Here is a 24,276-nt window from a genome sequence, read left to right as displayed (position 1 = left end):
ATCTATGCTTTGGTCTGATGAGTCCAAATCGCACATCTCTGGTTCCACCTGCCGTGTCTTTGTGCCTCTACATGCATGGTTCTCAATGTGAAGCATGGATGAGGAGGTGTGATGGTGTGGGGCTGCATTGTTGGTGACACTGTTGGGGATTTATTCAAAATTGAAAACATACTGAACCAGCATATCTACCACAGCATACTGCATCGACATGCCATCCCATCCGGTTTGCGTTGGACCATCATTTATTCTTCAACAGGACAATGAGCGCAAACACACCTCCAGGCTGTGCAAGGACTATTTGACCAAGAAGGAGAGTGATGGAGTGCTGCGCCAGATGAACTGACCTCCATAGTCACCTGACCTAAACCTAATTGAGATGGTTTGGGATGAGGTGAACCTTAGAGTGCAGCCAAAAGGGCCAACAAGTGCTCAGCCTCTCTGGGAACTCCTTCAAGACTGTTGGAAAACCATTTCAGGTGACGACCTCATGAAGCTCATGGACAGAATGCCAAGAGTGTGAAAAGCAATCAAAGCCAAGGGTAGCTATTTTGAAGAATCTAAAAATATGAAACACATTTTTGAGTTATTTCACACTTTTTTGTCTACTACAAAATTCCATATGTGTTCATTCATAATGATGATGCCTTCAGTGAGAATCTACAATGTAAATAGTCATAAAATAAGGAAAAAACATTAATAAGAAGGTGTCCAAACTTTTGACTGGTCGTGTATAAAAAAAACAGAGCCCAACTGAGCTATTGGTGAGCTGATATAATTGAGTTGATATTGGGTCACAGATATATGGGTGTTGGCATGTATGTTGACCAACCAACTGATGAGAGTGGCAGCTTTTAAGAAGATTGTGCAGTAGGGCTGGGCGATATGGCCTAAAAATTGAATCTCCGATTTTTTCACACCAAACTCGATGTACGATTTTAATCCATTTTTTCTTTCTTCTCAAGAACAAACTTCAAATTACAAAGACATTATTAAAAGCATTGCTTTTATTTTACTGCTATGATTTACAACAAATTTGCCCTGCCATTGTAAACAGTGCAGCTTCAAACAAAAAAATAAATGAAAAGTGCATCCTTTTGAAAAGACTGTCCCTTTTTGATGAAATGCTTTTGTAAACATAAATTTAACATGTCAGATTGCTTGCTATTATTTTTAAAAAAAAGATCAGTCTCCATATTGGTATTGTAAAGTGCTGACATAACCTTCATTAAATACCTTATTTATCAAAAGGTGCCTTTTGTTTACAAAAGTATTTTATATCCCTGAGGATATGTAAACTGAATTAAACATCTGCATGCTGCATTGTAAACATGACATGTTGGTAGATGTACAGGACATGAGGTGTGTGCTTGCTGTCTGTTTTACACATTTTTGTCCAGGAAGACGAGCCTGTCTGCTTCCTCTGGATTTAGACATTATGCCCCGTTGTGGCTTCGTAAGACAAACCTGGGTCGAACATTTTCAGCATGTGGATGAACCTCCAGCTTTTCCACTGTATATATGAGCAGCATGTCTTTAGCGATATGCAACGTGACTGCATCCCTAACAGCTGTCCACTGGGACTCCTTCTCTCACGGAACATAATGATAAAGTGATTACGCTAATGTGGGCTGCTTTTTAACGGGTATTTGTGGGCTGCCGCGGTCTGTACATCTCGTAGTGAACAACAAGTGTCCCACTGTGATACGCGTCTGTTTGACATGGTGAAATAAATGGTTCGGTCCGCTGCTTTTAGTTACAACAGTCTTACAACAGAACAAACTTTGCAGTGGACGGTGGTTCGTTCGAGGTCCGACGCCACAAAACCAAGCTACTAATAAGCCGGTCCCTTTTTAGGAACAAGCTCTTTCCTCGCAGCATGTTTTGTTTGTTTCTCTGTGGAAAGGCAATGGGGAGCGGAGCCCACTATGAACTACGGAAGCCCATGAGGAGCAGCGGCGGAGCAAGTTAAATAAAAAGTCGATTTTCATTTTTTAAAATCATCCTAAACCAAAATCTCGAATTAATCGATTTTGCCGATTTATCGCCCAGCCCTATTTTGCAGTTTGCCTCTGTGAGCTAAAGACGAGTTTATGCAGGCAGGAAATATGGGATGGACAAAGGAGTATGAAACGCAATCCAGTTTAAATCAACTGCATCATTATCAAACTGATCCAATGGAAGAGGATGAGGGCCGCTATAGAAAATATTTATAAATACATTTCTGAGTTCCACATTTTTTGTCAGAACTCTGAGTCTCTTGTCTGCATTCACACTGTCATGATCTCATTAAGACAAAAGGCAAACCAAAGAATGTTCTTGGCATGGCAAAATGACTCCGTCCACTACATTATATTTAAAAAGAAAGAAATTTATTTGTGAATGATTTTGAGGCTTTACGCAAAGCAAAAACAATGTCATTTGGTTTTATGTATTTTGTAATAAAATGTGACATTTTAGCTTCAATTTTCCATCTGAAGACTGAGAAGACTCTTCTTCCTGTAGGGTTAGGGTTAGGGTTGGCAGACTTTGGCATCACTGAGTTGGCAGATGGAAAATATTTGGATAGAGAATAGATCGAGTGTGAAAAGCTTCCTCGAAATAGGAAGTGAATTCCATTTTCTTTTGCACTGGACAGACGGACATAAAATGTCTTAAAAACCCATAAATATTTTGAAGACAGAATGATGTATTTTTAATTCATCTATCTGATGATAGCAGTTGCTTTGTAAATTTGGATTTCAGGACCAAACATCATGTAGAAAAAAAAAGTATTCAGCCTTGTCAAGGATCCATAAAGCAGTCACACTCAGCTCAAAGCTATTAGAACTGGGTCAGTGTGATAATCAGTTTCATAAGTACTTGTCCTTTTTATACTTATTTTTTTTTTTTTTACTATTCAGTCACGTGAGTGCAAGTATTTCTACTATTACAATTGTAAAAAAAGAAAATGCTTAAATATCATCCCTGCCATGCTTATTTATGTACGTAGTATCAGTGTACAGTGACATAAAAAGAGAGAGAGAATGGCAAAGCATGAAGGAGGATTCACTAGATTGGTGTTCCAGAGTCTGATGTGATCCGTTTATATAACAATTCTGTGCCCTAAAACTAATTTCTGCAACCACACAGACTAAACAGAGACTATTCTCGGCTGACAAGATAAAAAGAAGATGAAGAAGGTCAGTGTTTTCTCCTTGAGCATTATCCTGATCCAGCAGCTCCCCCTGCTGACCACAGCAACACTCCACCAGAGAGACTTTTAATGACGAACCAAAAAACAAGACATAAAAGTACGGAGCCCCTCTGGCAACATCGGTGACAAAAATATTATTGCTTATAAATGCGTGGCCATGCGTAATTAAGTTGTGGGGACGAAATAATGTCAATATAAGCTCCAGATGTGCGCTCCGGTGTTATCCATGGAGAAGCCATGGAGAGCAATCCTGGGGACATCTGAAACAGGCTCTATTAAAGCCTCTCTGCGAATTAAAAAGGATAGCATATGTCTGGCTCGTTGCACTGTACCGGCCCTCTGTGAGGGGGACGGGTCGAGAGGCCAGCTGCCTGAATCTGACTGGACCGAGACCCCAAGACCAAGAGAGAGATTTACTGACACTGTAGTGGAATTACAATTTCCCCAAGACTGAAGCCATCCGGCGCCCAGCAGGGGCGTCACTAGGTTTTAAGGACAGGGGAGGCTTAGCCTTGTGTGAGCCTCATAACACAATAATTGTTTGCTCCCAAATATTTTGAAGTTGCACAGATTACATTTTGGACACATATGTGACTAAAATGGTTGTAATTTCAAGACCTGAAAAATATTACTTAATTAGACCTACTTGAATTAAAGTAATATTAAGATACTCTTGAAAATATTGGGTCAGGCTAATTTGACTTTTATATAAATATCTTGGCTTCCTCCACTTCCATGGTGCACCTTGACTGAAATGTTTAATATTCCATATTCATACTGACTCCCATAAAATTCCAAGACTGTCTGCATCAGTGGCATTTTCAGACAGATTTCACTGGGCCACGTGCCCCAGTATTGGTCTGTAGTATACATTTCACCAGTAAAAAAAAAAATGACTTTAGAGTTTTAAGTCTATATGGCATAAGCTACAGAATGCGCACATATGTACCTAATATGGCAACTCATTGCTACTTTATTCACTCCATACACGATGCAGACATGGCTACTTAATATGGTAATTTATTCACGCAACTTTGGCTGTGATTGGGGTCCCGTGGTCACTTCAGAAACAACTTCGGGACCTAACGTCTAACAACGGTGTCTGAGCGCAATTTCTTTCCACCTGTCTTACAGGTTAGTACCGGGTAAACTGCCCATCACTGTTGTTTGTTTTCACCTCTGTGTCGCCATTTCCATGTGGATTTAAATGTTACAACTTTACTTTTTATGTTTAATGTATGAAGCTGTTTGCTGTCGCTAGTTGTTTTTAGCATCACCAGCCGTTAGCCGTTCAGCTGTTAGCCGTAGGTTTCGGCTCCAAGTGAACTTAAAACTGTCGACTGTCAGCTGAGCGGCCAAACACGGTGAGCTTGCGAGCTCACGCTGTTAATCCGCAGATTTGGTCTCCAAGTTGTCTAGTATGTCCAGAAGCTCCACAGACTGTTGTGTTTGTTCATATAACACACAGAGAGGTTGAGAGAAAGAGAGCTTATCATCTTTGATGATAGAAGTTTAATTTTAACGTTGTTTGAAGCTGAAGCCTCTTTCGCCGGTACCTGTTATGCTTTTATTGTAAAGAAGCCACAATAAATTTCATATTCAAAATTGTAATTGTTCACTTTCTTTAATACTTGTACTTTTACTTCTAATACTTAAGTACATTTTATATCAGAAAATTATTTTTGATACTTAAGTACAGTAAATGTCAGGTACTTTAAGACTTTTACTCAAGTAATATTCTAAAAGGTGACTTTAACGTCTACCAAAGTCATTTTCTGGTAAGATACTTGTACTTTTCCTCAAGTATCACTCAAAGGTTATTGGTTATTTTATTTAAAGTAGTAGTAGTAGTAGTAGTAGTCAATTGTTGTGGTCTGCCAGGCAGCTAAACATGCAGTTTATATTCAGAGTAATGGAAGAGCTATTTAATGTTGTACAGTTCTTTTGTGGTCTTTTGGAGGCATTTTATTACTTGTTACCTCGGTCCCTGTGACTGGGACCTGTAACATAATGTACTATTTTGATTTCGAACCCAGAGCTGTAGGAGTGCTTTATTTTTTGTGTTACTGTTGCAAATTTTCAATTTGAATGTGGTTGCTGAAATAAATATTTTATATTTTTCCAAGTAGGCCAAATGCATCAGTTCATTTCAGCTGGTTATTCAAAGATCCAGACAACAACATAATCTGATATGATTGTATAGTTTGAAGCACTATATGTTTTTTGTATGATAAATAAGAGCTAGAAAAAAAATAATAAATTAATTATCTGTGCCCCAGCTGTGCCCCAGTACAGTAATTGGTCTAGTGACGCCCCTGGTCTGCATCACAAATGACTATCCTGTGAAATCCTTTAGACTCACCTTTCCAGTAGAGGTCTCTCCCCTCTCACTCCCTGTGCTCCTCTGCCCTGACCCTTACAGGTCAATAGGGGTGGTGGAGTGATTATTATTAGTGTATTATTATTATCATTATCCACTGATGATAAGCATATGTGAATGAGCTCAGCTCCTGTTTCGCAGTGTGCGTCCATGCGTGAAGTGCGAAACACAGCTGATGATCCATAAGGAAGTCACCCCAAAGATAGTGTACAGTAAAAAGAGTGCACACTTAATTCCATGAACAACCTGGGCCTTCACAATGCACTTCAGACTAACTAGCTAGCTAAGTAGCAGCGTTCTTTTAGGGCTGGAATGTAACTTTTGACAGCGAAACAACAACGGTTAGACGTGTGCAGAGATTGTCTATAATATGCAAGCTAGGTTTTTATTTGTCAAACAGGCAGCACTTGGTTCATTAATTACATGGGACTTTCTGCTGTTAGCTGGGGGCTGGAGCTAACTAACTGTTACTACCAGCAGTGATGAATACTTTATTGAAAAACGTTCTCATATCCATTCTTCTTCATTCACGTTCTTCTCCTCATGCTGTTCTAGTCGCTCTGTGTGCTTCAAGGTACACGCTGCAGGTACCGAGTGCAAGCAAGGTCGCAGGGAAAACGTGGACTGGATTTTCAGTGATATGGGCGTTCTCTATATGAGTAAGTGGAATGGATTGGATAACGACACACTGAGAGGCTCTCTCTACCTTACACTATGAAGTGAAGGGAAACTGACAGATTTATGATCATATTTAAGTGAATAATGACAGGTTATATGATTATTTATTTAAATTGATATTCTGGTCACTTTATATTGAATTTGTCGGTACTTTTTGGTAAAAAAAAAAAAAAAGAAAAGAAAAGAAAAGAAGGAACGAAGAGGAAGAAAAACAAACGAAAAGGAAGATAGAGGTACCATCACATCAATGTGATGAAGTGAATGAAATTAATATATATATATTTTTAGATTTAATGATGTAGTTACCATTGTTGGAGTGTTACCTTGCTAGCTTACTTCGGATGATAGCAGCATTGTTTAATAATCAGTAAATAGCTGAATCGACTAAGTTCAGGTTACTCCACCTTGAATTCATCAGGGACATTTGGAAAGTTAACGTTAGGCCAGTTCAGGTGTTGTTTCAACCTGTTGGCTGTGTTTTCCTTCTTGTATGTCAGTAAAAATGCTATTAGTTGTCTATCCCCTTTATTAGTAATAGGGTAGTTGTAAGCCTTTGGTCTACTGTGTCACAGTTATGTTTGTTCAAGTTTATATCAGTGTTAAAGTGCAGTTAAAGTGTGTTACTGTTAATACTCACATATACATATCATTCAGAGGACATATATATATATTCATACAGTGCACTTGCACTCTGGTTAGACTGAACTGCATCGCAATGACAATCAAGTTGAATAAATCTCAACATTTTCATTATTAGTCTATATTAGTCTTATGTATAGCACACGTCAAGCATCTGTTGTTTTATTAAAATGTAACATGCAGTGGTCACATATACTTTTCTTCTCCCTTCAGATGCACTTTTAAAATATTTCACCACCAGCCCAGCGACACAGCATCAGGTGCTCCTGTCCCTCTACCTCAGCACAGCAGAGGACTTAAGGTTGCACCAATAGACCTGCTGACTGGCCATTTCTTCTAACTGACAAAGTGAGATGAGAGTTAGTTCACAGAGGACCATTAGACATTTCCCAAAACAAAGATGGGAGAGTGTCAACATGACTTTTGTCACAGAGTCTTAGTCAATGTTAAAAAAAATCTAAAGAAGCTGGCTGATGTACTCAAACAAAAATGATAGCTTGCACTGCTGCTGCTGCTAAATGTCTTCTCCAAAAGAATATAGACTTCATAAGGAAGGACTAAAGGACTGGAAAAATGCAAGACACTTGCTGAAGGTTCATGAGGATAGCCAGGAGCACAATACCCACATGGCAACATGGAAGAGTTGGAGGTCATTTTGCAAAGCAGATGAAAATAGATAAGCGAGAGATGGCACTCTGAGGCTGAGAGGTAATATGTTTGCACAATGCCTTATTTATCTTGTATTTTTATTTAAAAGAAATGCAATCTTGAATTCATACATGCAGTCTCTGTGTGAGTGTATGAAAATTTATTGTGAAATTGACTGCGATGTAAGGGGGCACCAGCTACAAAGAACAAGTGGTTCTATATTGAACCTTTAAGGGTTCTATAGCTTGGTATGTATTTGGCACCCTAAAATGGTTCTATATAGAACCATTCCATTTCTCATTCTATATAGAACCATTTCAGAGGGTTCATTTAAAAGAACCCTTGGGGACAAAATGGTTCAATGTGGAACCTTTTAAAGGTTCAATAAATATCCCAAACCTTGTATTCCCTTACTGCATTGGTTGGCCACATTTGTTTTAAATAATTCTGCAGAATTACCACGATATGAAGTTAATTTACTACTACTACCACTACCACTACCACTTTAAATAAAATAACCAATAACCTTTAATATTTAAAACCTAAATAACATAGTCAGCCCTTTGCCACTACCAACCTATTGCAGATTGAAGAAAAGAGAGAGATGGTTTCAAATTGACTGTATTGAACATCAAAAAGCAGTTGCACCATATAAAAACACTACAGTACACAACATAAATCGTAGGTTACATTACAAGATATAAAATATTAGTGATAAAGCAGGCAAAATCACATAACAGCTGCTAAAATAGATAGTTCTACCATGAGAGTCGATGAGTGCATCATTTTGTCTTTTACTCAACTTTCTTGGTGAGAACCACTCCACTTTAAACTGACTCTTAGAAGCTTAAATTCCCCAAAATGAAATTTTTTACTGTAAGGAAAAACGTCCAACAAAAACTGATTCTGCAAAAAAGTTGTATAATGTGATATGGGATTTTAACAAGGCACAGTACCATGCACACAGTAATGAAAATATATTAGCACCACATATAAAGTAAAAATACAATTTCAGTTTCAGTTAAAATAGATTAGGTAGATAGATTTAAATATTATTAATACATATCACTGGACAATCCTCAACATTTGGAATTACCAATAAATGTTACGTAACAATAGTGACGGGTTAAATTCCAGCAGAAAAAACAAAATAACAGTTGGCTAAAGATTTTAATCTTGGCAAAAACTTTGTTGAAAACAACTATTTACTTCAATGTCATCATTCACAGTGAAAGATGATTTTTTGAGAATTGGAATAGACACTCTTTTCTTACCATTTCTTAGTTTGAACAAATAATGTTCTACAAATGACAGTGTGTGTTTCATCTGTTCAGTCGAGTCGCTCTCTCTCAGGTCTGAGATTCTCAGTGCAGTCGTTGTTGCCACAGTTATACTGCACACAACTTGAATACCTCAGTTCATTTTTCAGATCCACACAATTCTCATTCTTCACTGTCCTGAACCAAAATCTGTTCTCAACTCTCTTTACAGTGGATGGGTATCTGTAGGTGCAGCTTATGTCCACTGTTGATCCTTTTAAGACACAGATCTTAGTAGAGCTGTAAGTCACTCCCCAGTCATCCTGACCCTGTATCACTGTAACAGAGAGTAGAGTAAGAAAACACAATGAATAACTGAATAACTTCAGTTATCAATCAGTTAATAATACAAAGGTAATCAAACTACCACTATTGGGGGAAAGGTAACATGGACGTGCTTATGGATGTATACAATCAGCAAAACACCTGACTGGGTAATAACGTTTTAAAAAGCTCTCATTAGTTGATTTAAATCAGCTGTGCTTTAATCACATCTCACATTAATAGAGATGTATTCAGAAGTCCTCCTCCCCAGCTCGCTCTCATCTGTACAGTAATACCCTCCAGTGGCAGACGACTCAGTGGTGCTGAAGACAAGCTGTGGATCTTTATTGAGAGCATGAAGGTCTACATTTCAATTGCTCTTGTACCAGGTATAAGTAGCTGCTGGGTTAGCATCACTGCTACGGGTCAGTCACCAAACTGCCCTCCACTATTTCCGCAGAGGGACTCACTGACACAGAGGGAAGCTTTGGACCATCTGGAGGAGATATGAACACATTTTTCATTTAATTTTAAAACTGCAGATGAATTTCAGATGAATAACAGATGAAACACAATGAGGAAGTGGGTGATGCAGTTTGATTCAACCCTTTGCAGCTGTGTTTGCATTAGGGATCCGCATAAGGCACACATCAGAAAAAACTAAAGCTCCATCTCACTTTTGATTCAAATTGAAAACACAAAGCATACAAAGACTCAAAATGTCTCTTAGTTCATCAGTGCTGAAGGAAGCAGATCTGTAGGAGTACTGCATGAAGCAGTATCCCACTTTACATGAAAACACTGCTCCTGAACACCTTCAGTAAATAGTTTCCAGGGAAAAAGAGACACTAACGTTATGTGTTCTCATTTGATATGAGATCACACCACTAATAAATATAATGTCTACTGTAGCTGAGAAATTAATATTTTAATAAATCTAAATGTTTTTTAAAGGTCAAATTCACATATCCAAAATAATGCTGTCACATCAGCAGAGATGGTCCATTAACACTGCGAGTTGTTGGAAGAATTCAGGATTAAATAGGCTACTTTTAAACGTGTTGGTTCAAACAGTCTAACAGTAAAACACTTATTACACTATTCTGTTAGTCATTATTGTTAGTTTCTGTTACTCCATTCTTATCATATATAACGTTGCATTACACTGCACTTTGTGTATTGTGATACTACATGAAGCTGGTGATAGCTGTGTACTTTTACAGTGCTGATTTAACTACTTCAGCCAGTAACGGTCATTTTATCTCGCACAACACGTACGGGAGTTGCTCCTGTGTGAACAAAAATGTCACAATAACAATGACTTTGGTGTTTCAAATGGTTTGCTCGTCACACAATAACACAAACAAACTCACGGATCGACGCAACTCCTATATTCTGAGATGTTAAATTACTGTTTTTGTCAATGGAGTCTGGTGGGTACATTAGGTTTACGTTTATATAAGTCTGTCGGACTTTGTACCCACCTTTTAGTTGGTTGGAAACTGTAACGGCAGAAAAGGGAACGCTGTCCAGACAGCCGTTGGCACTTGCCGGTGCCGGTGACAGTCAAAAGACCGCGAGACTGTGTGATCCTCCGTCGAGCGTGTGCTCAACAGGCTTAACAGGCTATTGTAAGGCTCATGGCTCATGACAGGCTGTAACATGGACATGTACATTATGAACAGAAAAACAAAAATGCTGGAATACGTTTCTGTCTCTGCCACTGAGGGAGTAAGCGCACGCTAGACGAATTGACTAGTTTGGTCTAGCTACCGGAAGACACGGATGTCAACAAACCGGTATGTAGCTACTTGCACAAACACACTGTTTTAACTACTTTTTAAAATTCATTTTGAGTCATACACGCTACACTGCTGTGCTGTAAGGTGTCTGCTGATGTTGCATAATTTTTGGGGTGAGATGTGGAGCATGTTAAGAAGCTTAAAACACAGTGGAAAGTTCTGACCCTATGCTGTTAGCTGTCAATGCTAACTCTCCATTCACGGAGCCCTGTTAGACAGATGTTTTTTTGGTAGAGGATATAGAAACTTTGGGTTCTATATAGAACCCTAATGAACCCTTTTTTCAAAGATCTTGCCTAGGGCACCAAATTACTCAGGGATGGCACTGATAAAGTGTTACCCCTAAGTCAAATAGATGATTTCAATCTAGCTGTATATCACACAGACCACTCTGATTGATAGACTTCCATGTTAAGGCTTTTTCTTTTTTTCTAACTTCACAGGCAGGGCTAGCACTAATGTGTTTTCATCATACATAACATGGTGGAATTTTTCATCCTCCTGAGATGGTTTCTTTTCCCGAACTGGAAAGCCTTTCTTTCGATTTTGTTGATTTAATTAGCTTCCTCTTTTTTTCTTTTCTTCTTTTTAATCAACATGGATGCTTCAAAGAAGATGTGTCGTATTTTATTGCTGAGATTGTTTGAACAACATGTTCATAGCTGTTTCAACCAAAATACTGCCTTGTAGTTGGAAGCTAACCTTTCTGATCATTCCTACAAGTCAACATGACTACCATCGCCACTACTCAGAGTAGGGCATTGATCATTCAAGAAAGATTCAAGATTCAAGAAAACTTTATTTATCCCGAGGGAAATTGTGGTTAAAAGAAATACTGTTCAGTCTGACCGATGTTATATCTATTATCTGATGTTTGTGTATTTGTGGATCAGGATTAGTATGGATTATACTGCATTGGTGTGGATGTGGCACTTTACTGATGTAGATGTTTGAGGATGAGCTGCAGTTGGCTAGTTTAATCTACAGCAATGCATCATATTTTAAAAGATTATATTGTGTGAGTTTGGCTGTCCTGCCAGAACCACATAGCCATATTAAAACAGCCTGTTTTCAGATTTGAAATGATGCATTATATCTTTAAAAAAAAAAAAAAAAAAAAAAAAAAAGATTTCAAAACAGTTGATTTTAGCTGAAGACAAAGGAGATTTTGCTCAACACAAAGGAACACTTCCTTCAGTTGATCTGAAATGTTCAACATCAACAAGTATGGAGATGCATGGTTTTTACTGGAGGGGAAAAAAGTAATGTTTCAAGTAACTAGTAATTAAAGCTGGCAGAGAAATGTAAAATGCTTTTCGGCGGTACTAAAGGGCTGCATCTTTTTAGCGATGTAGCAAACCACACTGTCTGTGAGTGACCAATGTGTTATGTTTTAACTGTGTGGTGGCAGCATTACCTGCAAATTTCATGTTCCCCACATGTTGCGGGTATCGACTGCAAAATTTGCAGTTCATGGAATTCATCTCATGGAATTCATCTCTCTTAGGATTTGACACTACTGGGCTTATCACGGAGAAAATAACCCAGAGATTCTACCAGATGTGTCCGCTGCGTTACGGCTCGGATCCGGTTTTGCAGTACCGCAGTTATAGGTCTGTGTTATAAAAACAACAACACAAAATCGGTGTTGGGAATAACAGCGTTACAATAAACGGCGTTACTAACGGCGTCACAACCGCTTAGTGATGGTGATTGGCTGTCTAAGGTAGAGTGAGAGTTCTTAAGCCAATCAGAGGCAGTGTTCAGTTTACACACAAACCACACACGCACACAGCAGCCTCGCGCTCACATACTAGCAGAGGTAATGTTGTATCAGTGAAGGTATCCCCGCCAGAAATTGTTTCCCCTGGCCGCGGGAGCGCGCATTCATTCAGCGGAGGCGGAGCAACAGCGCAGCGCATGCTTTCACCCAAGTAAATTAAAACTAACAACAGATTGCAAATTGCATTGTTTAATTCAGTGTTCTAATGTTGTAATTATCTACGAGGTTTTGTAACATGGCCCACCCATTAATATAAATGATTTTATTCTTTTGTACGTCATGATGTTGTAGTAGTACTGAATGGAAAAATCGAAGGTATCATTTCCTCATGTGATTTGACATATAACACGCTGTAATTCAAGTCCTGGTATGGAGTTTGTCGAACTAAATAAACGTTGATATCCAAAATCAAGACCACTGTGATTGTTTTCTGGCTTCAGTTACGTCTATTAAATCTACTTTACTCGAAATGTGCTATAATAGACGGATGAAGCCTGACCATCAAATGATTTATTTTGAGTGTTCTTCAGATACTACTCTATAACCTCTGTGATTATGATCATTTTAGATTCACTATTAAAATAATTAGGACCACCTGCAGCTGAATCATCAGACCAGGAGCAGCAATACGCCTCAGCTGCTCTGGTTTCCTCAGGTGAATTTAATGTGTCAGTGAATGTTTGTGATGATAAAAATGTATTGACTCGTGTGAAAATGACAATATGTTGTACCATGTCTCATCCAGTCAATGTATTTGCTCTTATGTCTTCTCTCTATATTTATGGACCTAGAGCCACTGGAGGAGACACTACAAGACCAACCTCACCCTGCCTCTAACCAATGAGCCTGGATGTTCAGCTGAGTGCAAGCTGCTCATCTTGATTGCACCACTGATTCCACACGTTGTATGTCTCAGGTGTGTGCCTGATGAATGTAAAGAATACAAGGTAAGAAAGTTCATGTGCCCTCTAGATGCAGCAAACACTGGCAATTCACCTTCAGCTGATCCAACTGACTGGCCTCTTCATGTAACAGACCTAATGAGAACAGAGTTTGTTAGGAGGTGGCCGTATCATCTACCACCTGATTTCATTTTTCCTTTTTGTGTATTTATTACTGAACATGTTTATTCATTTGCACATACTGTTACATTGTCCGGATTATCATTGTTTAAATAAATGAGCAACTCATTGGACATTGTCTTTTCTCATGGGGATGGGGTGCTATCAGTAAAGCTCGCCTAGGGTACCAAATGGACCGCCCCTGCATGCAGCAAACACGTATCTGGTGGAATTGCAGGGGTTCGTTTCACCATTATTCACTGAAACCTTCCTTGGAACAACTTTAGGACCCTCCCCCTCCACACACATCGCCTGCCACCTGTGATTCCAGATTGTTTGATTTGCCCCCTCCACATGCCAGCGTGAAAAAAAGAAAAAAAAACACACCGGCAAATTTGCTGGTCGCACATGCGCGACTAAATGTAAAATGTGGTTGTACTGTCTCAAATTTTGGTCGCAAAATGCGTCCACTTGCAGTCTGGAACCCTGTAAGTCGTTCACCGTGGTCATTCGGTTTGAATCCGAAGTGCTCCCACACTGCAGCTGTCATGTTCGGCTTTGAAACCAATTCCATCTTTGTTTTTATTCTGTCAAATCTCAACTGGCGTTACCTCTGGCTTGCTACTCCTCACGGGGCTCTCATGATGCACTCTGTGTTATGTCCGGAGCAGGGCCCGCCTCCCCACACAGAGAAAGAAAGTGACTGACAAGAGGGTTCACGTGAGAGACACGAGGAAAAACAAGCATGCAAATGGAAATTATCTAAGGAATACTAAGAGAAAGGATCAGTATAGAAAGAGACAAAAAATTCAAATAAAGAATCTTGTACCAAAAAAAAAATTGTAAACATTTAAAACTGAAAGCATGCAGCCAAGGAGCTCTCCCCCTTATTACTTATGTATCAACTATTTGATAAATCTAATCTAATATAAAAGCATAATAGAATGAGTTGCAATATTGCACACAATTCAACAGTAATGTTTGCTTTATATCATTCAAAATGACATTTTATATTTATACCTTACCTACAGGAAGAAGAGCAAAATGATACACCCCACACAAGACTACATTTCTGAATCTTAAACATTATCTTGCCATTTAATTAAATACAACTTAAATATGGTAAGGAGAGCATTTTGTCTATGACAAAGCGTTTTTCGACTTCACTTGCAGATACCGTCCGTGCCTTTGCATCCTGATATAACTGCAATAAAATGTTCATTTTGTCATGTAGCTTCTGTCACATTCAGATGTAACTAAGCTAGCTGTAGCAGGAACACTAAAAGTCTGAGTTTCTGTACCACTGCACATCCCACACCTCACCTAATTTGTGTGAGAGACTGTAGCCTACATTCTGCTTAATCCTACTGAATGACAATACTAAAGATGGTCATGGGTTTATTATTCATTGCGTTTTCAAATGACACTATGCTAGGTAAACTTTGCTAAATGCCTGGCTAAAGACTACTAATTGCACGCTACATGGTAATAAATGGTCTTAAGCGAGAGGAATTGTTAGCCTGACATTGTTAGCCTCACTTGGATGAAGGAAGGGTTTTAGGTGTGGCCAACATGCTGGTCTGTTTTGGTCTACGTGTTGGTCCAATCAGTAGCGTTGCTCTAGTTGGCATTTGGAACCTTTAAGAAAGGACTGGTTGATACTCAAATGAAAATATTATTAATACTTGAAAATGGAAAAAGTTGCTCAAAGTAATCTTACAGAGAATTAAGCCCAGCTTTATAGAGCTTAAAAGTGAGTTTCAGCTAAGAACAGTACGGTTTTGTTTCACTCTCACAGCTCTATAATTCCATAGCACACTACCTGCTCAGCACCAAACAGCAGACAGACACAGTCAGAGACAAGCTTGTGAATATAATGGAACTATTTTTTTCTCTTTCATGCCATACACCATTTGGATGGGGTGGGGAACTGTTTCTTATTTCCCAGAAGGAAGTGTCAGTTATTTTTCATGGGTAGACTACCCCAACAGTTTCCTTGACTGAGTCAGCCTTATTGCACCTGTTGAAACTAAAGCATTTTACTGACTAATGTATTAAAGGGAACATCAAACATAATCCAGTAATAGAACAAGCTTTAGTAAAGAAATATTATTAAACCAGTTCAACTGTTTAATCTTACATTGTTAAAAAATGTAATCAGTACAACCATTCACTGGTTCATAGAAAACAAAAAGCTTAACAATTGTCTTAAATGGAATGATTTTAAACTTCTCAGCTGCTTCATATGAATTTTTGCATTATGGGCATGGGTGTGGCAGACCTTTGGGTGATCACTGTCCAGAACAACTTCTTGCCTGTCCACCGCTCTGTCAGAGAGAACAGGATAAGAGCTAAGCAAACCCATCTCAGACCTAAGGCTACTCCTCACCTACTAGTGTCCCATTGCAGGAAAATGGTATGGATGAAATACGACTCAAGGGGAAGTAAGAGACCAACATCTTGAGGAGAGCTGTCTCCATAACAATCACGATCAAAATCAAGCTGTGGCACTCAACAGGTGTGTTTCATGCAGACCGAACACACATTTAATTCTGTGAAAGCTAACAGCGGGTGCTATTATTCCACATAATCAGACTCTTCATATTTGTTAACATGACTGGAAACCTCCTCGGTCTTAACGATTTTCTCCTTTTCAAGTTATAGCCAATTCTTCCAGGTCCCTGTGTTCCAGTTTAGGCAGCAGGGTAAAACAACGCTGTAGTTACTGTAACATGAAGCACCTATCATTGTCATCATGTCAGGCATTTCCCATTCTTTTGTGAAACATTGCTGATTCAGTTTCCCATTTTAAATACAGTACGGACAATAATCTTGTTTGAGCTAAAGTAAGCTTGAAGGTGAAAGGACAACTTTGCCATACAGTACATTGTCACCTTATTAATTCATTCTGTTAGGTAAGCAGCAGGCCTTAATAGCAATAAACCAATCTGCTACAGCTTATCACCTGAAAGCTCATAAATGAACACTATTCCTGTAAAGTTTGCTTGGAAATTCCACCACTTCCTCCACTGTTGACCCATATTGTTTGATTGATGTTGTTATTCAATCACTTTGTTGGGAAGAAACATTTATTATCTTCCTGTTACATAGCTTACAGCTGACACAGGGTTTAAAGTCCACAGAGTTTATTGTTTGAAGGTGGTAGCTCAGCATGGATGCATGCATATATAAAGAAGACAGAGCCTCCTGTCATCACTGCTCTGAACTGATACCTGAAGACCACTTCACCTTTACTCACTGCTGCTTCGCTCTGTAAGTCATGACGCTGCTGTGTTCCTTTGTTGTGTTAATGTGATTTTCTTACATTTTGTCTGACTCTCTTTTCTCTTGTATTCTCTCCACAATGCCTCCTTTCATATTTGCAGATCTTTGAGCATCCATCTCCCACCAGAAAACAATCAGCTTTCACCATGAAGACTTTACTGATCTTTTCTGTTATCCTCTGTGCTGCTCTGTCCATCAGGGGTGCAGTAGGTAAGGCAGAATACTGGTACATTCAAATACTTACACCAATTTAATGACATACTTATGATTATGAAATGTAAGATGATATGTTGAAACATATTTATGATAATTAAAGTATAGCTAATGGGGTAGGAATCAAATGAGGGTTTTCAGACACGTGTACATTTTGTCAGCTATTTTTAGATTTGCTTTAGATACATGTCAGTTTGAGTCCTATTTAGTCAACCTCATTCCCTTTATTTTTCATCAGCTGACTAAAACTTCTGACACTCTGGTTTTAGTCAATCAAGCCTCAGGAAGCTGCCCTGCAATAAAATGGCATCCTGTTGCTTTTTACTGATGCTGAAATTTAGCCACAATCATTGATCATATGAGGAAAAATACCACTTTGCAGAGAAGGTGTGTGATGGTATTCATTTAGTCAATACATGCTGACAAGAAACATGATCCATTCTAGACTGTGTTATATTCATGAGTGTTTAGAATTATTTGCACACAGCAACTTATGCAACATTTTTGCATAAGCATTGCACGAGTAGAACAAGACAGTTGGCTACAGATCAGCATATTTTATTGAAGCCTCAAATCATACATTTATTTCAGTAATTAGTAGATGTCTCACATACATGGAATTTGTGTAGTAAGTACAGCCTATTGAGCGTACTGTAGTAGGAATGACATGTCTAACACTCCAAACAGAGTTTTGTCCAGTTTAGCTGGTTAAATTTAGCTCAGTCTATTGGCTGGAACTCCATATGTTATTCCTAATCCTAACCCCAAATGTGAACAATGGCCCATTGTTGTGAGATGCAAAAATAATACCTAAGGTTGCACCACTGCCTTTTATAACTTTCTGTTGGTGGCTTGAGTTAATATCACAGTTGTCTTCTCAGCTATTTTGTAGCTGTAGGTCTTTTCTCCTGACAATGACACTCACTTTTTCTCTCTGCGGCATTATTTTTTAAAGTGGGTCCAACTGTCGTACCTTTCTGTCCAAGCCTCACTGTTGCTGTCGTTTACTTTTCCTAACATGATGGCCAAGCTCCTACAGCCAGAGGGTGCAGCTAGCTCCAGGTTTTAGAATTGTTATGTTATGTTATTCCTATGTGTGAAGTCACCAGGAAGATGACACAGGTACGCAGGAATAGACTTATGCAGCCATCCATTGACAGGAAGGAGACTGGAATTACAAGATTGTTTAAATGTTCTTCAAGAAAAGTAAAGAGAGATTTCCTTTCATTCCTTTTCCTCATCATTGTTTAGTGGAATCAGTTTTGCGTCGCTGACGTCTCGTCTGCATCATGGATAAAAGGTAGTTTTTGAATTGAGGTGATCACACTATTTGATATGACGCAAAGACTATTGGGGCAAGCAGTGAGGCTTAGCAGGAAAAGGGTTTTTGAGACATTCAGGGGCTTTTCCATACACATGATTTGGCTCGGCTCAATTGTCAGGCCAGTGCAGCAGCGGTTTGCATCTCCACTACAGGAGTACCAGCATGCCCTCGTTTGTCAACTACCTTTTATCCATGATAAAGACGAGCACTTGTCACAGGAGCAGTAATACTGAGAACTGAACACAGAGATTTGCAAAAATGTCTTTTTGTGTGGTCTCTAAGCCAAACATGAGTCTCAACACACATTTGTTTCAGGGGAAGAAAGGGCTGATTTTAGAAGTTCCTATCTGGTACATAACTATATAACTGTAAAAACTGTTAACTGTTAAATCTTTGCCCCTCTTCCCATCAGTTGGTCCAACTGAGGCTGCGGCAGTAGATCAGGAAGACAAATCTGAACCAAAACAAGGTAGGATTACATCTCATGTAGTTTTCTCAAACATCTTCACTTTATTGCAGCTGTAGAACCATAACATGAAGCACCTATCATAATCATCAAGTCAGACATTTCCCATTGTTTTGAGAATCATTGCGGATTCAGTTTCCCATTTCAAATGCAGTACATCTTGTTTAAGCTAAAGTAAACTTGAAGGTGAAGGTGACCTTCAGAATGTTTTCTGTCTATCTTTCTGTACAGCTTTGTCTACATAGAATGAATAATGCTGTTGCTGCATATATATAAATATATACTACTACTACTACTACTACTACTACTACTACTACTACTACTACTACTACTACTACTACTACTACTACTACTAATAATAATAATAATAATAATAATAATGGGGGCGGCTGTAGCTCAGTGGGTAGAGCAGGTCGACTAGTAATCGAAAGGTTGCTAGTTCAAATCCCGGCTCAGGGCAAGGCTGAGCTGCATGTCGAAGTGTCTTTGAGCAAGATACTGTACCCCACATTGCTCATCAGTGAGGGCCCTGCGATGAGCTGGCGACTTGTTTTTTTTTTTTTTTTGTGTGACTTTGGTTCATTGTGTTAATACAGTATGTCAAAATAAAAAATAACTGTACAGTCACACATGTGAGGTTATGCTGAAAATAATGACACCAAGTAAATAGTTTTTAAGGTGAAATATAATGGCAAAATCAAAAATAGTTAAAAACAGCCAATCATACCCTGGAATATCGGATTTTACAACAAACCTAAATATCCCTGACATCCGACCTCCAAACACAGCCTCATTTGGCCATCCATGAAAAAGCTACTTAACCTCACACTTTTCTATAGGAATACATATTTCCTACGAGCACTGCACGAGTAATAATAATGATAACAATTATAAAAATAACAATAGTGATGTTAATATTGATATTTATTTGAATTATTGTTATTGTTTTTTTCTAGCTCGTTTACAATTTTGTCTTGATGGATGGCTTAGTTACCGGGGTTCCTGCTACTACATAGAAAACTACCCTGATACCTGGAGAAACGCTGAGGTAATAACATAATACTCATAATGAAAGAAAAGGTCTGGGGCTCTTTGTTAGCAATACCATATATCATATTGTTTCGAAAGGAACCAAATCATCTTCTTCCTCTCATCCTGCAGAGCTTCTGTGCTGGCTTTGGTGGCACTTTAGCCTCAGTCCACAACATCTGGGAGTATCAGTTCCTGCAACGTATGGTCAAGACTGCTGGTCATGCTTTTGCCTGGATTGGAGGTTACTACTTTGAGGTTCGTACAGACATTAAAAAGTCTGGATTTTGAAAAACCCTTGGTTATAATATGGTGTCACCTTGCAAAGCCAACAATTTCACTCCCAACTTGTCAAGTACAGCAGGTTGGTCGGTGGCTTTGTCTTTCATACCTACGCGGTACCTACCTGTGTAGCACCAGTTTTGTACCGAAAGGCTTCACTGTAAAGTTACCAAATAGGAAACAATATGCAACACCTGATTAGAATTTCAAAATAAATCATACTGACCAACAGTTTGGGTGTAGCAGATTTTATGTATGAGGTAAAACAATGTTTTTTGTGTAATAAATAAACCAGTGTTTTCCAGAGTTTTAAAATAAAAACTACTGAGTTATAGGATTTAACCATCTAAAACGTATTTTCTAAATGCCTTCAATAATAATAGTTATATTATTATCAACTCTGCAACAAAAATGTCCCTGTGATCAAGCTAAGTGAATGAAACAGTTTACAGACACTGAAAATATTTTAGTGAGGAGTGCAAACATGTTTTGAGGGTTTTTTTGTTGTAATTCTTCTCCAAACTCTTCTTCAACTTCATCCATGGGGAAAATGGTTTTCGGTTTTAAATTAGTTTGAAACCCTGCATCTTTAGAATTTGTAGGCAATTTAGAATTGTTAATTTTGTTTTTGTTGGTGTTTCATGTTGATGGTAAAATAGTAACAATCCTGGTGAAAATTAAAGCAGTTTTTGTGAGTCTGAAAGGTTGACAAATGTGCCTTAAATGTAAATTTTAAAGTATACAAGTAGAAAGACCAAAACACAACTGAATTTCAGAGATTTTAACTGTCATTTCTTCCAGGGGGAATGGAGATGGGGAGATGGCTCAATGTTCAACTATCACAACTGGGACTCATTTAGCTCAGCTGACCAATACCAGTGCCTACAGCTCAACTCACAAGGTAAAAAGAGAAAAACCCACACAGTAATTTGTTAGTCATGGTGAAAGAAAAAATGACATCCAGTACAGAACAGAGACAGACCATCTGTACCAATATGACCGTCACTCAAATCAATTTTAATTCTATTTTATTTTATGTAGCCCAAAATCACAATCACATTGCCTTAATGGGCTTTACAATCTGTACAGTTCATAACATTCTCTGTCCTTGGAGCCTCTACTGGAGTGAGGTGGAGCCTTATTTCCTGCATAAATTCCTTCTTTTTCATTTTTTGTGTGGGCTCTCTCCATTGTGCTGTGTATAGTACTTGTTGCCTTTAAGTGTTCAAAGGCTCTATTTGAACCCAAACTGAACCTAATCAGACTGCATCTGAACAGATAAAAAAAAGAGACTGCACTGCATACGTAACGAATGAATCAAAATTCTAAGTCATTACTTGGTTTCACATGGGATACAAATCCAAATCTCTCTGGGTGAAAATCCTGTGTAACCCCCTCTTTACATTGATTGGAGTTCTCTGTCTCCTGATTTCAGATCAAGTACTGGCCTATCACAGCACAGTAGGGCAAGACTAGGCTAAACATTTCTGGGGGGAACCAAAGTCATTAGGCCTGATTCTTTCATTTCAACATGTTGTTGCCATACAGTAGCTGACAATCATAATGATGAAGATGATGATGATGTTTTTGCAGTGTCCAAGGGTTGGTCCAATCATGGCTGCAGCATGCCCTTCCCTTTCATCTGCCAGGTGAAGCCAAACTGCTAGACAACATATGATAGACCAAAATCCTGCATATGTAACACAAGTCTCAGCACAAATGAATCCACATCTGTATACTATAAGGTGCTTTGCTGTAGTTTTCTTTGCTTTTCTTTCTTGTCTTTAGCTGTTTGAAATGTAAGGCAGTTGAAGACGTTGTGTATTTATTGTATTTATTTGTGCCGTACAAAACAATTAAAGTTTTTGATTTGATCTTTATAACAATCATTAATTCATGCCTCATCAATCATTCTTTCTAGTTGTTTACATATGTATGCAGTATATTTAATAACCCTACAAGAGATGGTGTCTTTTGAACACTGGATATTATTTATTAGGCTTACTGTTTCAGGGAAATTCTGTAACCCATGAATATTAGTGTATATGTGGTGTGAATATAATAATTCAAATATATCTGGTGTGCTATTCAGGAACTAATCGTGAACTCCCAGGAAAGTATCAGTACCTAATCATTAAGTAATGAGTAACTAGTAGTGTTGTAGTCAAGAAGACAACACCAACCAAGACCAAGACATTACCGAGACCGAGGACCAGGACCGAGACTAGGCCAAGACATTTGGAGGTCGAGACCGAGACAAGACCAAGACCTTTCTTTTGAAACAATGTGTTTTAAACCATCAATTTTGCCTGATTTATATTTTACCCATACATTATTCCTCAATACCTGTCCTTTCTATACTAGCGCACACAACTCCAGTTTGATTTGACAAAGCCTTGCGTGTGTATCACACATTTTGGGGAAGAAATATGGCCCATTTCATCGATGTCATAAGCAAGATAACAGAGTAACAACAACACCATGTGAGCTAACATTAGCAAGCTACCTTAGCTGTAGGTTAATATAGTCAGCGCTTTTAAAGTTAGCAAATAAATGCCTAAAATGACCATGGAAAGAGTTAAGCTTATTTTCGCTTATTGTCTCTGGATGGGGAAGTTGAAATTTACCAAGACTTTTGATATAATGTTAAACTTTGTATGGTAACTGTTAGCTTACTTGTCTTTATGCTTCCTTTTGAGGTGACGGTGAACGTTTGAGGTCATCGCAGCTGTTTCGGTGAGCAGAGCATTGCAGAATTTGCACACTGTCGAGTGTTTTCGTTTACTTTTACCAATGAACTCCTTGTGGTGTGTAAAACCAAATTTAATTATAGCTGCGTTAGCAGACATATTTTCTTACCAGCAGTAGGTGATTTGTTCATTTTTAACAAGGGGGATGGCCTAATAGGAGCACCACCCTGCCCCAACACACCTATGTAGACCTCCCAAAGGACACCTTAACCATAACTGTGACATTTCTAATTCTACAATTCTATTTTATCCGGTTACCTTCCTTCTCTACCTACTACAATTGTCTAGATGTATCAATATAAGCGGATATTTTGTCCGATATTAAAGGAGAATTTCGGTCGATTTAATCATGCAGCTTCATTGCTCAAGCTAACCTTGGCTTGCCAGTACCGAAGACGCGAACACATTTGGCCCAACCATTACAGGGCTCCGTGAATGGAGAGTTAGCATTGACAGCTAACAGTATAGCATAGTCACCCAGAGATAGTCATTCGAACAGATACGTCTAGTGCATCAGCAGCAGCAGCTGTCAGCCCCCTGTAAAATAAAAATAGCCTATAATCCATTTTTATATCAGAATGATTTGCATGTGTTAAAAACAGTTCTGAAATAAAAAGAGCAGATGTATTTGTATACATGATATATTTCAAATTCAGCTCTCACTAAGGTAGAATGTTTAGTCAGTAGTTTGGGACTCTTACCATCCTGCTTTGCAGTAGTAACAGAGGAGAACATTTCTGTTGCGTGCAGACTGTGTGACTCAATACAACAATCAGAGAAATGGTTAAATTTTCTGGAAATTAGAGGATTAAATCGCAACGACCATATAGCTTCATAAATGTTTTTTTCACCCCAAATCCAATTCCACCACCTCGTAGTCTGCAGTTGTGGACATAAATTAGATCTGAATGCAGGACTACAAGAGAGACAGCAAGCAGCAACCACGTAACTGTCATGTTGTTCTTTTCACAAATATGGGAATGATAGTCAAAAATATCAATAAAATGCATAGTTTTATATAAAACAGCATCAAATGTTTTCGCCTGCCTAAATAAAGGCCCAATTAGATTTCCTTTCATGGGGCCCAAAATCCCTGGCGGCACCCCTTCTCCTGGGAAACCTGAAAGAGTTTCTCCTCAGCACGCTACACCAAAAGTTTC

The 24,276-nt window shown here is 38.6% G+C and overlaps 1 protein-coding gene across 3 annotated transcripts; it reads left to right on the top strand.

Moving 5' to 3' along the window:
- The first annotated feature begins 4,242 nt into the window (after positions 1-4,242).
- LOC119017844 (snaclec A7-like) lies at positions 4,243-22,259 on the top strand. Of its 3 annotated transcripts, none has more exons than XM_037094987.1 (8): positions 4,243-4,327; positions 13,498-13,622; positions 17,154-17,262; positions 19,002-19,058; positions 20,012-20,103; positions 20,217-20,342; positions 21,168-21,267; positions 21,960-22,259. In XM_037094987.1, the coding sequence occupies exons 2-8, from the start codon at positions 13,614-13,616 to the stop codon at positions 22,031-22,033; spliced, it is 567 nt and encodes a 188-aa protein (XP_036950882.1). In that variant the 5' UTR covers positions 4,243-4,327; positions 13,498-13,613; the 3' UTR covers positions 22,034-22,259. The 3 variants fall into 3 exon arrangements, with proteins under 3 accessions (XP_036950882.1, XP_036951050.1, XP_036950965.1); XM_037095155.1 differs by having other exon boundaries at positions 13,498-13,653; XM_037095070.1 differs by lacking the exons at positions 4,243-4,327; positions 13,498-13,622 and adding an exon at positions 15,930-17,040.
- Positions 22,260-24,276: the final 2,017 nt, after the last annotated feature.

This window comes from Acanthopagrus latus, chromosome 1, assembly GCF_904848185.1.
Source record: "Acanthopagrus latus isolate v.2019 chromosome 1, fAcaLat1.1, whole genome shotgun sequence".
NCBI lineage: Eukaryota > Metazoa > Chordata > Actinopteri > Spariformes > Sparidae > Acanthopagrus > Acanthopagrus latus.
Note: the sequence above shows the minus strand (reverse complement) of the source record. Positions and strands in the feature narration are given on the sequence as shown.